The sequence below is a fragment of the Hyperolius riggenbachi genome, chromosome 10 (genome assembly GCF_040937935.1).
Source record: "Hyperolius riggenbachi isolate aHypRig1 chromosome 10, aHypRig1.pri, whole genome shotgun sequence".
NCBI classification, from domain to species: Eukaryota; Metazoa; Chordata; class Amphibia; order Anura; family Hyperoliidae; genus Hyperolius; species Hyperolius riggenbachi.
This window is the reverse complement of record NC_090655.1, coordinates 86798525-86815872: the sequence shown is the minus strand read 5'-3', so window position 1 is coordinate 86815872 and position 17348 is coordinate 86798525. Positions and strand designations below refer to the sequence as shown.

General features: G+C 43.2%; 1 protein-coding gene across 36 annotated transcripts in view; it reads right to left on the bottom strand.

Moving 5' to 3' along the window:
• Nucleotides 1-279: 279 nt before the first annotated feature.
• Nucleotides 280-17348, bottom strand: part of ANK3 (ankyrin 3) — an 825851-nt gene continuing 808782 nt past the window's right edge. For all 36 annotated transcript variants that reach the window (XM_068258457.1, XM_068258458.1, XM_068258461.1 and 33 more), the window contains 2 exons: nt 15958-16039; nt 280-1649 (listed from right to left, as the gene is read on the bottom strand). In XM_068258457.1, coding sequence (XP_068114558.1) covers nt 15974-16039 — 66 coding nt within the window. In that variant the 3' untranslated portion in view covers nt 280-1649; nt 15958-15973. The remainder of the gene's footprint in view (nt 1650-15957; nt 16040-17348) is intronic.

Here is a 17348-nt window from a genome sequence, read left to right as displayed (position 1 = left end):
CGGGTCATAGCGAACCGGAAGTAGTAGAAGGCGCAGAGATGTTCGCCGGCGAACGGTTCGGGAGCCGTTCGTGACAAATCTGATGCTTTGTTGTCTCTCTGCTAACAGAAGCTATAGACACTGAAAGCAGAAGTCCTCTGTTATATATATAGCAGTACTACTTAGTAGCTAGGAAATGTAACAAATGAGAAATAAAAAAAAGTGCTAAAATAAATTTGCTAAAGGATTAAATACGCATCACATAGGTCCCAGCCTTTTCTACAGAACAATAACTCAATGCAGTTTTAAACACAATTTATTTTTTTTTGTTTTAAATAATCAACTAGATCATCCAGTGTTTTTTTTTCGATTTTCATACATTGTTGTTAGAGCTATTATCAATGAATGCTGTTTCCATATGAAGAGAATCAACAAATGAAAAAAAAATTTCACCAAAACCCAAATAAAAATGCCCTTTAAAACACAGCAGCATTAACAACCTAATATTACACTGCTAGAATGAATACAGATGATCGGCTTTACTGAAAAGAGTTCTACATCTTATAGCCAGTACACAATACAGTAAGGACTTTACATCGTGCTGCTTGCCTAAGATCTAATTGCTTCTTTTCAGTTGGTTGTGCTTCTCTCAAGCACAGAGTCTTCACTTCTAAAGCCAGAAAAGCCAACCCCTTGTAAAAGCAGTACAGTACAGAGTGCTTGTCACTACGCACTACTGTAGAATATATTATTCTTTTCAAAAGTTCATGAAAGTATATTGGCAACAGCAACAAGATTAAATAAAGGGCTTTGTGTGAACAAGAGCTAAAACGTTGTTTGGTTCTCATCTTTAGTGTAGGATTTCCAAAGTCGAAAATAAAAAACTTGGATTCAAATCAAGGTGAGATCCATGCACCAAAGTATTAAATGATGCGGGGCTGATAGTTTGTTTCCTGTGTACTATCAGTCTGCAGCAGAATTAAAGAAATTGTGTAAAACCTGCTCGGTTTTTTTTTGTTTTGTTTTTTTTCCATATACAAACATTTTTAATTGATAATATACAAGGTTTTGTGAGGACGCAGCCAGTAACCCCACCCCCTTTGGTGAGACATTACTAGATGCATATCTGGTAGTATGAATAGGTGAGCGACGTCCAATCTGTGTGTTATTAACATGTATTGTAGTCTTGTTAGAATTTTATACAAGTGTCACTTATTTACAGCAATTGATGATTTATAAAAGAAAAGAGCATTTTTTTTTTTTGTTTAGACCCCCAATTTTAGGGGTTCAGAGAAAATAAGGCGAACTGTTGCTTATTTAGTGATTTTTCTTTTTCACGTCTTTCTAAAGTCCAACTAATGTCATCTTCTTGGGTAGTGTGATCCAGGCCCAGGGATGTCCCGAAGCTTGGATTGATGACCAGACCAGCATGGTGTTCCGTATTTACACTGCATTGTAAACTGCACACTCATTGACCCCATCCGGATGAAGGTGATTTTTCCCATGCTCTGTATAACTGGCTCATGCTAAAATAAAGGTTTCTTGCATAAAAAAAAACCCATGCGGTTAATGTGTGGAAGCGGCAAACACACACTTTGTTTTCAGTGATTTCCATGTAAATTTCTGATCTTCTGATAGTTTCTTCAGAATACTGGCAGTAACCATTGATCCTATGGGGAGGGGGAGAAAAAAAACCGATTTAATACAAAAATATACACAATAGACATAATAGAATACTACATATACTATTTTTTTTCACTGCAGTTTTTGTTTTCTAATAAACAAAAAAGATTTTCCAGAATTACTCTCAGAAGCAGGGAGTAACATTATCTATGCCTTTGCAGTAAAACTAGCAAAACTACAGCAGTTGGTTCATGTGAGCCTTTTGCTAGCTACACACCATACACTTTTCTGTTAGATTTATCTGCCAGATAGACTTTTTTCCAACATGTTGGAAATAAAAAATTCTATCTGGCAGAAAATTGTTTAGTGTGTACCTAGCATTATGCTGGGAATACACCATGCATTTTTTCGGCAGATAGATGGTTCGATCGATCATTTCCGACTTGTATGATCTTACTTTTGATCGTTTTAGCACTCTATTTCTCATAGAAATGAATGGAAATTGATATGAAACGATAAGAGAATCGAGCGGAAAAACAAGTCGAAAATCGATCGACCGGTAAATCGACTGGAAAAAACGCAACATGTATTCCCAGCATTAGGGGATGTGCACATATCAGTTGGAATAATTACTCACAATCTCAATAGTAAACATGTTACTGCAATAGCTTCCCAGCTTTATCTGCACTAATTAAAGGTACAGAAATGTTTGTTGAATTTTTCTTTTTTTTTTTTTACAGGAAGTAAAGATACACTGTACAGAAACAAATGAATACCATGCCACTTGGAGGTGAGGTTAGATATGTACAGTATACCGCTTGGTCCTTAGCTAGAAATGTTTTGAAATATGTAGATTGTAGTCTACCCATTGCACTTTCAAGTTCAGAGTGGCAGTGTATGATATGGTGGTAGTTGACATGGTGCCAGTAGTGTGTATGGCCATTAACTAGCAGGCAGTGCAATTCTTAGGGCCCGTTCACACTGCACGCGTTTCCAGCCGCGTTTTGGAAATGCGTGCGGGTGGCCCGACACGCAGGACATCAGACAGTGCATAGAGTGCACTGTCTGATGTTCACACTGCATGCGTTCCGGACCTGTGTGGTCTGGGAACGCATGCTGCACGCAGATTTTACAAAAACACGCGGCTGTCCCATTCACTTTTCAGTGATGGGATCAGCCACGCAACGCATACGAACGCGGATGGTGTGCGTTTGTACGCGTTGCGTTCTGCATGCGTGGCCGTCCGCATTTTGCAGTCTGAACGGGCCCTTAGGGCTTATTTCCACAGGCAGTTGAACTGTGTGCTTAGCAAGCAGTTACCAGGAAGCAGCAAGCAGTTGTGTGAGAGTTTGAGAGGCTTTTCACTGCCTATCAGGCCCATTTTCCATGAGCAAGTCCAAAAGTAAAAAGTCATAAAGGGGCACTATAGTGAAAAATTGTAAAATTTAAAATATGTGCAAGCAGACAAATAAGAGGTACGTTTTTTTTCCCAGAGTAAAATGAGCCATAAATTACATTTCTCCTATGTTGCTGTCACTTACAGTAGGTAGTAAAAATCTGAGAGAAGCGACAGGTTTAGGACTAGTCCATCTCTTTATAGGGGATTCTCAGCAAGGCTTTTATTCTTTATAAAGATATTCCGTAAAAAGGATTTAAAAAATGATGCTGGCCTGCCTCCCTGCTCCCTACGCAGTTTTTGGCAGTTGGACAGAACTGCCATTTACAAAGTGCTTTTGAAAATAAATACCTGAGAATCCCCCCATGAAGAGATGGACTAGTCCAAAACCTGTCGCTTCTGTCAGATTTCTACTACCTACTGTAAGTGAAGCAACATAGGAGAAAAGCACTATTTATGGCTCATTTTACTCTGGGAAACAAAACGTACTTCTTATTTGTTTATGTTTGCGCATATTTTAAATTTTACACTTTTTTGCCATAGTGCCCCTTTAAAGAGGAACTCCAGTAAAAATAATGTAATAAAAAAAGTGCTTCATTTTCATAATTATGTATAAATGATTTAGTCAGTGTTTGCCCAATGTAAAAGCTTTTAAATCCTTGATTTACATTCTGACATTTATCACATGGTGACATTTTTACTGTTGGCAGATGATGTAGCTGCTGCATGCTTTTTTGGCAGTTGGAAACAGCTGTGAACAGCTATTTCCCACAATGCAGCAAGGTTCACAGACAGGAAACTGCCAAATCTATCATACAGAGCACCCTGATGGTCTGTTTATGAAAAGGAATAGATTTCTCATGTAAAAGGGGGTACCAGCTACTAATTGGGATAAAGTTCAATTCTTGGTCGGAGTTTCTCTTTAAATATGATCGATACATAGGGCTGTTAACAAGATGCACCTTGAAAATGGATCACTCAAATGCCGCTTGGCCTGTTTTTAAAGGCCAACTGAAGTGAGATGGATATGGAGGCTGACATTTTTATTTCCTTTTAAACAATGCCAGTTGCCTAGCAGCTCAGCTGATCTATTTGGCTGCAGTAGTGTCTGAATAACACCAGAAACAGGCATGCAGCTAATTTTGTTAGATCTGACAATAATGTCAAACACCTGATCTGCTGCATGCTTGTTCAGGGTCTATGGCTAAAAGTATTAGAGGCAGAGGATCAGCATGACAGGCAATGTGCATGGTTTAAAAGGAAATAAATATGGCAGCCTCCATATCCCCCTCGTTACAGTTGTCCTTAAAGAGACTCTGAAGTCTCCTAAAAACGAGGTTTTTACTTTAAAAACCTCTTTAACCTAATTGCTCCTCCTAAACCGCCACATCCCCGGCGCTGACAAAGCCATAAATCACCCTTAATTACCCCCACAAAATCTACGACTTTCATGGTCGTGGATTTTGCTGCTGGAGGAGGCAGAGCTTACAGCTGCAGCTCTGCCTCCATGCGCATCTATCAGCACGTATCTCCACCTCTCAGTGAAGGAAGACTGAGAGGGTGCGGAGAGAGGCGGTGATCCGCGCTGATACACATGTAGAGGCAGAGCTGCAGGTGAAAGCTCTGCCTCTATGCGGAAGGAGCCCCGCGATGTCCCCCATGTAATTGGGGGTGATTTAAGGCATTGTCAGTGGTGAGATGCAGCGTTTTAGGAGGGACAATTAAGTTAGAGGTTTTTAAAGTAAAAACCTCGTTTTTAGGAGACTTTAGAGTCTCTTTAAAGCTGGCCATACACTGGCCCGATTTCCCGCCGATCGACAGCAGATTCGATCACTGGGATCGAATCTGCTGTCAAATAGTTTGCGCTAAACGCATCGGACCGATTGATTTCCTCCTGATATCAATAGGTCCGTCGATCGCGCCGCGCGGGAAATTACCGTCGATCGCCCGCGGGTAGGGAGCGCGTCGCTTGCGTCGTACGATTTGGGACATTTCGACGCATGTATACATTACCTGAGGCTGGCTCCCGGGCATCCCGTCCATCACTGTTCCCGTCATGGCACCTCCGGCATCCTCTTATAACTTCCGCTGTCATGCCAGTGACAGCGGAAGTACAAATAGAGGGCGCTCTATTTGAACTTCCGCTGTCACTGGGGTGATAGCGTAAGTTCTATGCAGATGCCGGAGCCGGAGGTGCCACATGAAGGGGACATCACGCCCGGGAGACAGCCTCAGGTAATGTATGCCGGGCGGTGGGAGCGGCGGCAGCAGCAGCAGCTCAGCAGATTGTGAATGGGTTTCAGGCTGAAATCGATTCACAATCTGTTTGCAGTAAAGGCAGCCATACAATCCCTAACTGATCAGATTCGATCAGAGAGGGATCTGTCTGTTGGTCGATCTGATGGCAAATCGACCAGTGTATGGCTACCTTAAAGGCCCCTTTGCCATAAGCAGTTGATAGGCCGTGAAAAGCCTCTCACAATCTCACAACTGCATGCTGGTACCTGGCAACTGCTCACTGCTGCCTGGTGACTGTTTGCTGAGCTCACAGTTCAAGTGCCTGTGGAAATGAGCTCTAAAGAGGATTAAAGATGTAAAATATAGGAAGGACCACTACTATGAGAAACTGTAACATTTACTATACACCTGTATAAGACATACACTTCTCCCACAGTATAATGCAGTATCAATTACTTTTCTTTTATGTTGCTGTTACTTACAGTCAAATCTGACATGTTTTGGACTAGTCCACTACCTCAAGCGATTTCCTTTATTCTTTACAAAACAGCTACCTGATAATGATCTATACACAGATGCCGGCTGGCCTCCCTACTCCCCTGCACACTATTTAGGCAGTTGGACTGAACAACTGCTGTTCAGGAAGTGCTTTTGAAAAGAAGTTTCAGATTAATTATGATTTATGGGTGAGTTACTACGTTGCTAACCCTTGGATCTGTCAATTCTTGCACAATTAAAATGGAGCTTTACATTAAATCTTTTAGATTTTACATCCATGGTTGTCTTTTAAGCTGCATACAATTATGTAAAATTAGTATAAATATTTGCATCTCATTGACCACCCCTACAACAAAAGCAGCTTTACTTGCCAGGCACCACTTGGGTATCTTGTTGACCTGCCACCATCAGTGGATTTTGTTTTGTAGCTGAACTTAGGTTTCATAAAGGCTCTCCTGAAGGGCAGCTTCAGGAGGAGAGACTGATATGGAGGCTGCCTTTTACACAAAACCAGTTGCCTGGCAGTCCTGTTGATCTTTCTGGCATCAGTAGTATTTGAATCGCACCTCTGGAACAAGCATATTATCAATCTAGTCATATTTTAATCAGAGCACCTGGTTTACCTGCTTGTTCAGGGTCTATGGTTAAAGGGACCACTATCACAAAAAGTAGGCAGTTAAAATCTGACAAAACGGACAAGTTTTGGGCCAGTCCATCTCCTCATGGGGGGGTTCTCAGGGTTTTCGACAGCATTTCCTGAACAGCAGTTTAACTGCCAAAATAGTAAGATAGCTGCCAGCCTCTCTACTCACTTGCACATTATGTTGTCAGTTAAACTGCTGTTCAGGAAATGCTGTTGAAAACAAAGAAAACCCTGAGAATCCCCCATGAGGAGATTGAGTGGCCCAAAACCTGTCTGTTCTGTCAGATTTTAACTGCCTACTTTTTTTTACGATAGTGGTCCTTTAAATGTTTCAAAGACACAGGATCAATACTATTAGTGTCATAGCGGTGCTATAATACCCAATATAATACAAATAGGACTGGTATTCTATATTCATTCAACCAATTTATGTGACTAATACCCATCCTACATTTTTATCTTTATGTGTATACAGTAGTGTTTAGGCCTTAAAATCTTTTATATAGAAAAAATAAAGTTAAACTTTATAATCCAGCTATTGGGCAGTGGATGGTGTTTGGGCTGGTGCACACCAGAGCGGTTCTTAAACGTTTTTAAAAATGCTAATGGTTTCAAAACCACTAGGGTAATGTATTTCAATGGGCTAGTGCACACCAGAGCGGTTCGTTTTTTCCACAAACGCAAACTCAGGGGCTGCAGCATTTTTTTAGATTTCTGAGGCGTTTCTGCCTCAATGTTAAGTATAGGAAAGTGGAAAACCGCTCTGAAAAATGCTAGATCAGAGCGGTTTTCCAGGTGTTGTTACAGAAGCTGTTCAGTAACAGCTTTACTGTAACAATATATGAAATCTGCTACATAAACGCTACAAGAAAAGCTAGGCATGTTTATAAAACTTCTCTAAACATACCTAGGAATCACTCTGCAAATCTGCTTCAAAAACCTCTAGTGTTTTGCTAGAGGTTTTTAATGTGCACTGGCCCTTTATGATATTCATTACCTAGCTGGTCTTCAGACCTGTAAAGGGAATATTAAGTGAGAAGGATATAGAGGTTGACCCATTAATTTCCTTTTAACCGCTCCACATCTTGGTTAGACCCGGTGATTACTGTGTACCAATCAGAGACTTTTTTTTTCCCCCACAGACTGGAGTATGGAAGAAGTTACGCAATGAAAATTCCCTGGCTGTCCTGCTGATTCTCTACCTCTATTTTTAGCTAGGTACACACATCCAAATTTGATTGGCCAGTTGTACGACCATGTATTATGAGAGTTTACCCTACAATGTGTTCAAAATCTGCTGGCCTTCATGCTACATGGAGATGGTAAAATTGTTCAGTCATTGGCAAATCAAAATTAAAAATGTGTACCAGGCTTTCGTCTTAGACCCTGAACAAGCATCTATAGCAAATGTTTCTGCTTGTTTCAGGCGTGTGATCCAGACACTACTGATGCCAGAAATAGCATGACTGCCAGGCAACTGGTATTGTTTAAAAAGAAATACATATGGCAGCCTATCCCTCTCACTTTAGGTTCCCTTTAAGTGCTTTAGTATACCTAACATAGGAAATGATAGATATGTGCCAATTTCAGTTGTTTCACCAGTTGGTCAGCAGAGATCTGATGAAATATTAATCACACCACTGCCACCACTAGCTTCGTAGAAAGCTATCTTGCCGTCAACCAAACACTGCTGCTGCTGACTGTGAGCCTCACCCATGCTCGACTGATAAAAACAGAGCTGTGGAGTCGGTACAATAATCATCCAATGCCTCCATTTATAATAACTCTGACTTATTTGCATATAACAATCTTAATTTAACCACTTAACGACCGCCCACTGCACAGGGGCGGACGGAAAGTGGATCCCGCAAGGACCGCCGCATGCACAGAGGCGGCGGTCCTTGTACGGGCATGGGCGGAGCGATCGCGTCATCCGTGACGCGATCCTCCGCCGGGTATCGATGGCCGGGGACTTAGACTCCAGTCCCCGGCCAATTAGCAGCGCCGGCGGGCGGAGGAAATCCGCAATCGAGTTAAATTAAGTGTATAAAGCACTTTGCTAGGTAAACAAAGTGCTTTATACACGCTTCCTCCTTGCCTCGTGGTCTCATTGTTCCAGAGACCACCAGCGAGGAGGAAGCAGTAGTAAGTATACACCACACATTTTTTTTTTTTTACCCACAGCCCCCCTGATCTCCCACCCCAGCCTTCAGACCCCCCCCTGCCCACCCCCCAGAACACTGTTTGCACCCAATCACCCCCCTAATCACCCATCAATCACTCCCTGTCACTATCTGTAAACGCTATTCTTTTTTTTATGCCCTAAACTGCCCCCTGCTCCCTCCTGATCACCCCCCCCACCCCTCAGATTCTCCCCAGACCCTCCCCCCCCTGTACTGTATGCCTCTATCCCCCCTGTAATAACCCACTGATCACCTGTCAATCACCCCCTGTCACTGCCACCCATCAATCCGCCCCTAACCGGCAATCTGATCACCCACCCACACCAATAGATCGCCCGCAGATCCGACGTCAGATCACCTCCCAAGTGCATGGTTTACATCTGTTCTCTACCCTAAACACCCACTAATTACCCATCAATCAACCCCTATCACCACCTGTCACTGTTACCCATCAGATCAGACCCTAATCTGCCCCTTGCGGGCACCCAATCACCCGCCTACACGCTCAGATTGCCCTCAGACCCCCCCCTTATCAATTCGTCAGTGCATTATTTACATCTGTTCTTCCCTGTAATAACCCACTGATCACATGTCAATCACCTGTCAATCACCCCCTGTCACTGCCACTCATCAATCAGCCCCTAACCTGCCCCTTGCGGGCAATCTGATCACCCACCCACATCAAAAGATCGCCCGCAGATCCGACGTCAGATCACCTCCCAAGTGCATTGTTTACATCTGTTCTCTACCCTAAACACCCACTAATTACCCATCAATCACTCCCTGTCACTGCTACCCATCAGATTAGACCCCTATCTGCCCCTAGGGCACTCAATCACCCGCCCACGCCCTCAAACCCCAGCCCTGATCACCTCGCCAGTGCATTGCTTGCATCTATTCCCCCCTCTAATCACACCTCGAGACACCCATCAATCACCTCCTGTCACCCCCTAGCACACCTACCCATCAGATCAGGCCCTAATTTGCCCCGTGTGGGCTCCTGATCACTCGGCCAAACCCTCAGATCCCCCTCAGACCCCCTTTCGATCACCTCCCCAGTGCATTGATTGCATCTATTTTCCCCTCTAACCACCCCCTGAGACACCCATCAATCACCTCCTGTCACCCCCCTAGCACTCCTATCCATCAGATCAGGCCCAATACAACCTGTCATCTAAAAGGCCACCCTGCTTATGACCAGTTCCACAAAATTTGCCCCCTCATAGACTACCTGTCATCAAAATTTGCAGATGCTTATACCCCTGAACAGTCATTTTGAGACATTTGGTTTCCAGACTACTCACGGTTTTGGGCCCGTAAAATGCCAGGGCGGTATAGGAAACCCACAAGTGACCCATTTTAGAAAAGAAACCCCAAGGTATTCTGTTAGGTGTATGACGAGTTCATAGAAGATTTTATTTTTTGTCAAAAGTTAGCGGAAATTGATTTTTATTGTTTTTTTTTTCATAAAGTGTCATTTTTCATTAATAGGTGACAAAAAATAAAATCTTCTATGATATGATCTATGAATGCCTCAAAATGACCTGTGAATAGGACGTTGGGCCCCTTAGCGCACCAAGGCTGCAAAAAAGTGTCACACGTGGTATCGCCGTGCTCAGGAGAAGTGGTATAATGTGTTTTGGGGTGTATTTTTACACATACCCATGCTGAGTGGGAGAAATCTCTCTGTAAATGGACAATTGTGTGTAAAAAAATCAAACAATTGTCATTTACAGAGATATTTCTCCCACCCAGCATGGGTATGTGTAAAAATACACCCCAAAACACATTATACTACTTCTCCTGAGTACGGCGGTACCACATGTGTGGCACTTTTTTTTACACCTTAAGTGCGCAAAGGGGCCCAAAGTCCAATGAGTACCTTTAGGATTTCAAAGGTCATTTTTGTTTCAAGACTACTCCTCACGGTTTAGGGCCCCTAAAATGCCAGGGCAGTATAGGAACCCCACAAATGACCCCATTCTAGAAAGAAGACACCCAAAGGTATTCCGTTAGGAGTATGGTGCGTTCATAGAAGATTTTATTTTTTGTCACAAGTTAGCGGAAAATGACACTTTGTGAAAAAAAAAACAAATAAAATCAATTTCCGCTAACTTGTGACAAAAAAATAAAATCTTCTTTGAACTTACCATACTCTTAACGGAATACCTTGGGGTGTCTTCTTTCTAAAATTGGGTCATTAGTGGGGTTCCTATACTGCCCTGGCATTTTAGGGGCCCTAAACCGTGAGGAGTAGTCTTGAAACAAAAATGACCTGTGAAATCCTAAAGGTACTCATTGGACTTTGGGCCCCTTAGCGCAGTTAGGGTGCAAAAAAGTGCCACACGTGGTATCGCCATACTCAGGAGAAGTAGTATAATGTGTTTTGGGGTGTATTTTTACACATACCCATGTTGAGTGGGAGAAATATCTCTGTAAATGGACAATTGTGTGTAAAAAAAAAAAATCAAACAATTGTCATTTACAAAGAGATTTCTCCCACTCAGCATGGGTATGTGTAAAAATACACCCCAAAACACATTATACTACTTGTGTGGCACTTTTTTGCAGCCTAACTGCGCTAAGGGGCCCAAAGTCTAATGAGCACCTTTAGACTTTACAGGGGTGCTTACAATTAGGCACACCCCAAAATGCCAGGACAGTAAACACACCCCACAAATTACCCCATTTTGGAAAGTAGACACTTCAAGGTATTCAGAGAGGAGCATAGTGAGTCCGTGGCAGATTTCATTTTTTTTTTGTCGCAAGTTAGCAGAAATTGAAACTTTTTTTTTTCTTTTTTGTCACAAAGTGTCATTTTCCGCTAACTTGTGACAAAAAATAAAATCTTCTATGAACTCACCATGCCTCTCAGTGAATACTTTGGGATGTCTTCTTTCCAAAATGGGGTCATTTGGAGGGTATTTATACTATCCTGGAATTCTAGCCCCTCATGAAACATGACAGGTGGTCAGAAAAGTCAGAGATGCTTCAAAATGGGAAAATTCACTTTTTGCACCATAGTTTGTAAACGCTATTATTTTTACCCAAACCAATCAATATAGGCTGAATTTTTTTATGTTTGTCCACATTTTTCGTGCTGCATGTATACAGAAATTTTACTTTATTTGAAAAATGTCAGCACAGAAAGTTAAAAAAAATCAATTTTTTTGACAAAATTCATGTCTTTTTTGATGAATATAATAAAAAGTAAAAATCGCAGCAGCAATCAAATAGCACCAAAAGAAAGCTTTATTAGTGACAAGAAAAGGAGCCAAAATTCATTTAGGTGGTAGGTTGTATGAGCGAGCATTAAACCGTGAAAGCTGCAGTGGTCTGAATGGAAAAAAAGGGTCTGGTCCTTAAAGGACTTCCGAGGCCAAAATCTGCCCCCAAAATGTAAAAAAAGTTAACTACCTGCATGACTTTGTATGGCACGGAGGACGCCGTCCGCGCCCTCCGTGCCGTTCCGCCGGGTCCCTGCCTCTCAATATGACCCCGAATGGCTCCTGTACCCACGGCCAGGGTCGGGCTCTGCTGCCTGTATAAAGATGGCCGCCGGCCCTGGCTGCGCACTCCGCATGGCCGCTGCGCAGCACTTGGGCCAACCCCCCGATCCACGCAACAGGAAACAGCCTGGGTTGGCCCTAGTGCTGCGCAGCCGCAGTAGCGGCCAAGCGGAGTGCGCAGCCGCAGCCAGGGCCGGCGGCCATCTTTATACAGGCAGCAGAGCCCGAGCCTGGCCGTGGGGTCGGGAGCCATTCGGGGTCATATTGAGAGGCGGGGACCCGGCAAAACGGCACGGAGGGCGCGGGCGGCGTCCCCCGTGCCGTACAAAGTCATGCAGGTAGTTAACTTTTTTTACATTTTGGGGGCAGATTTTGGCCTCGGAAGTCCATTAAGCCTACGGGCCTCAAGTGGTTAAATTATGCAACATAAAAGACATCTCATCCCTGCCAGAGCTTAGGAATTTTAAAGCTATATTAAAATGGGGAAGAAAACAAAACTCCTGGCCAGGAAGCTGCCACTTTACCCGGTCAGCCATCCTGGCCTGTCATTGCCAATAAGAATGCCCCACCACATCCTCACGGGAGCTCCTTATCTCCAGATTCTTGTGCACACATCAGATATACAATCACAATCCGTAATGTATATCTCATTGTTAAAATACTTTAACTGCTTTATTGCAGCACCATAAGTAACTGGTTTTTGATTGTTTTATTTACCGTATATTCCGGAGTATTAGACGACTTTTTAACCCCTTAAAATCTTCTGAAAAGTCGGGGGTCGTCTTATACGCCGGGTGTCACTTTAACCTGATGTGTAATTGAATCCGGAATTGACATACCTGCAGCATCGGGGGAAGGTTCCGAATGAAAAATCTGTTAGCCAAAGCTTCCTGCACAACTGTTAGCACCATTAGCATCATGCGAGCAGCTGCTCATGTGGGTTACATACCAGCTTCCTGGTTCGGGGATCACCTGACCGATGACGCGCACGCTGGTGACTTAGGCGCTCATGCTGGAGATTGCCGGAGGAGGAACTCACTTACCGGTAATTGCGCTGGAGCGCACCAGTCATGTGACACAGAACCAGGAAGCTGCTCTGCTACTCACGCAAGCGGCTGCTAGCATCATGCTAACAGTTGTGCAGGAAGCTTTGACTGGAAACAGATTTTGTTTTTCCCCAATGGGTGCAGCATCTGGTATGGTTTAAAGTTGTAATACCGGTATGTGTAATAGCGAATGTGTCGGGATGACAGCTTTGCCAGTATGTATCATTTTAAAGTGCAGGGTGTTTACAGGGGTGGGTTAGAAAGGATGGAGGAGGCATGTTTTGGAGATGGAGGTGGTGGGATGCAGAGGTGGGGGGTAGTCTTATACGGCAAGTATATCCCAAACTCTATATTTTAACTGGAAAAGTTGGGGGGTCGTCTTATACGCCCAGTCGTCTTATACGCCGGAATATACGGTATTTATTTTTGTGGACTAACTGCTATTACTAGATATACAAGTTAGTTATGATAATTATTATCTGAGAAATGCAGACATCAAACCAACAAGCGTTGATTTTGGTGGTACCTTTAATGACTAACTGTACCTAGTTTATTGCAAGCTTTCGAAACGTTAAGTTTCTTCTTCAGACATTATACAGAACTGGATCAGAAGGGTTCTGATCCATGGGTGGGAGCATGGCCGTACAAACTCATTCAACAAGCCCTTGCAGAATATATTCTGAGGCTGGATTAGTGGGGTGAAGGAGAATGGGGGGAGGGGCGTCTCTGAATTATCCAGAGGCTTCCCTCTACTGAAGAAAGTAACTTTGCCTTTTATAATCACACAGAGGCACTATAAGAAGGAATTACAGATGAGGTGTTCTGACTTCCCGAGACCCCATGTGCACAAACTTCTGGTGCTTAGCCCCATCCCCATACAGACGGGTGCTGTGGCAATCGATATATCGGAGATAATTAAAGGGTGCCACAGAAGCACCACAGCGCATCTCTGTAAGGGGGCAGAGCTTAGCACCGGAAGTCAGCTCACACGGGGTCTATGAGGCCGAGTTGAATAAAAAAATCCCCTGTGAAGTAATTCCATGTAAATGTCATATTTTCTGCGCATAAGTTGAAAAAAAGCCTTTGTATTGCTATTTGCTAATAATTACTAGAAAATATGTGGCATTTAGAATTTGATAGTTGTACTTTAAGTGACAAAGAACCTCACATCTTAACTGCTTCTGGACGGCGGTGACTGAAATCTACGCATCGCTCTCTTCCCTTTCCCTGCTGTCTGTATGACAGCAGAGCTCTGTGAGACGGTCAGGAGCTTATTTCATTGGCTCCTGACCCTATCATCAATGTGGGCCAATCTCGCATAAATAAAATCGGCTCCTGACCGGCTCACAGAGCTCTGCTCTGCCATCATAGAGACGGCAGAGAGAGTAGCTAAAGCGACAGGTGCGTAGTATTCGCATTTATGGGCCAGTTTCTGGAACCAGCAGTCTCTCGTCCTTAACCAGCTGAGCGGTCTGGACGAGCTCAGCTCGTCCAACACCGCCAGCGGCTGCCGCTCAGGCCCTGCTGGGCCGATTTTAACGAAATAAAAAGCAGCACACGCAGCCGGCACTTTGCCAGCCGCGTGTGCTGCCTGATCGCCGCCGCTCTGCGGCGATTCGCCGCGAGCAGCGGCGAAAGAGGGCCCCCCTAGCCGCCTGAGCCCAGCGTAGCCAGAACAAAAAGTTCCGGCCAGCGCTAAGGGCTGGATCGGAGGCGGCTGACGTCAGGACGTCGGCTGACGTCGATGACGTCACTCCGCTCGTCGCTATGGCGACGATATAAGCAAAACAAGGAAGGCCGCTCATTGCGGCCTTCCTTGTTTATTCTGGGCGCCGGAGGCGATCGGAAGATCGCCTCCGGAGCGCCCTCTAGTGGGCTTTCATGCAGCCAACTTTCAGTTGGCTGCATGAAATAGTTTTTTTTTAATTTAAAAAAACCCTCCCGCAGCCACCCTGGCGATTTAATCAGAACGCCATGGTGGTTAAAGAGAACCAGAGACGAAGCACCCTCATGTATTTTACATTATAAATCAGTGGGAACATGACAGTAAACACCTAATCTGCTCTTTGTTTCATTGTTCTCTGTTTAATCTGACTGTTATCACCTCTGATAAGAATCCCAGACTGAGCATTCTGTCTGGCTTTGCTATGGAATGATTATAGCTGAGTCTATCTTCTCTGGTGTCTTTTCAAGCCCAAGCCTACCCCCTTGTGGCTCTGCTATAATGACTCAGCTATAATCATTCCCGGCAAAGCCAGACTGAATGCTCTGTTGGGGATTCTTATCACAGCCGATAATAGACACTTTTAGCAGTGAGGATGAAACTGAGAGCAGGGTAGGCGTTTTCTCTAATGTTCTCACTGATATATATGGTAAAATATATGAGGGTGCTTCGTCTCTGGTTCACTTTAAGGGGGCAGAGACTGCTGGTACAGAAGGGGGTTAAAGAACTTTAGGGTGTGATACAAAGTATTCTATAGTTTTTTTCTTGTATGAAAATTAAACTTTGAAGTTTTTCCCCTTACTACTACTGAACACATTGCATTATGGCATTAGACAAACTTTTCACCATTTCAGCATAAGCAGGTTTGGAATACAAACAGGTGACCTGGTCAACTGGTTCCAGAGATTTCAGTTTATATACTGCATACATTCTAAACATACAGTTTATAAACGCCACACCAATTACCGGTAGTAATGGGAAAAAAACAAAGGTTTACCAAGGTGTCCCCTGGCTAGCTACCTGTCACCTCACCTCATATCTCACCTGTCTAAACCTTGGCCTAACACTGTTCTTATATATACATTTTTGGCGTCCAGTGTTGCATATCCTTTTACTAACCTTAAGCACTGTGGTATTATGAATAATTCTTCTTTTCAATATGTCGGATTTCTTTCTTGGTTTTCACTTTATATGTGTCACTCTGCAAAATGAGCAAATAAATATTTACAAAAAAATGTTGTCGCTGAAGATGTTTAATGATTTAAAAAAAAACAAAAAACATCTAATGGTAATACATCAGACACAAGCAACAATAACACTAAATGTCATGTTAAACTCCACAACAGTTTGAGGGGTTTATGGGATGTCAAAACAAGCACATAAGAAAAATTACGGCACAACAATGTCACACAATGCATGGCTTTACACAATACAACTGCATGGTCCCAAAAAGAGCTATGTCAATAAGCAAAGCCAGTCCCACCTCTACAAGACTATAAATTCTTGCATACTGTATATGATGATCATGAAACAGGCTATTTGTAAGAGACATTAAGCTGTAATCAAGGGTGTCTTTAGAAGTCTTTCTAACTAGTAATGGCATTTACAATGGGTTTTGTGTACCAGTGACACTGCCATAGCACAAATTCCAAGAATAATTCTGCGTTGACATTGAGAGCAGCAGCAGTGTTATAAAACAACTTCTAAGGCCTCTTTCCCACAGACTGATGAACTGCTCATTTATTGAGCAGTTGAGCTACTGTCCACAAGTGCCATTTGGCTGCAAATTACAAGCAGCCAAATGGCAGTGTTTAGTAACACCACACGTGTCAAGTTTGATACCTTGCAGTGAAAAACGTATTTTGTGGCGCCTGAGCACAGAAACTGTACTAAGATATAACTTCATGGGGCGGGGGGGGGGGGAGGGGGGTGCTTATCTGCCGCCTGTGCCGAGCGCTAGCAAGCCTGACCAGTCAGCAGGTCATGGAAAAGAAGCGTTAGCAATGAACTGGATGCATTATTCACATCATATGTTCAAGGTAAAGAAAGCAGAGCAGTTTCTATGAACATATGTATATTTTCAAGTCTACTTTTCATATCCTAAGAATGCATAATGAATGCATTTGTATACTTTTACATCTTTTAAATAAATAATTACCTTCTTAAAATTCCCCCTGCAGATGAAATGCAACTGCTGTGTTTTAGACAATATATTGCTGAACATTGTTTTAACAAGCAGTGGGTTTTTGCTTATTTATAAAGTATAGTAAACCTCTGCTGAGATGAATAATTGTCACTGCTGATTAGAGTTGGCTTCAATTTTTTGTTGTTTTTTTTTGGTGGGGTGCGGGGCATTTTAGAAAATGTCTAAACCAGATCCACTTCTGATTTTCTGCTTTAAGGCCTGGTGCACACCAGAGGAGTTTTTCTGAGCGTTTTGAGTTTTTTTTTTTTTTTTTTTACAAAACCTCATTGCTCCAGTGTGCACAGACACAAAGAATAACATTAGC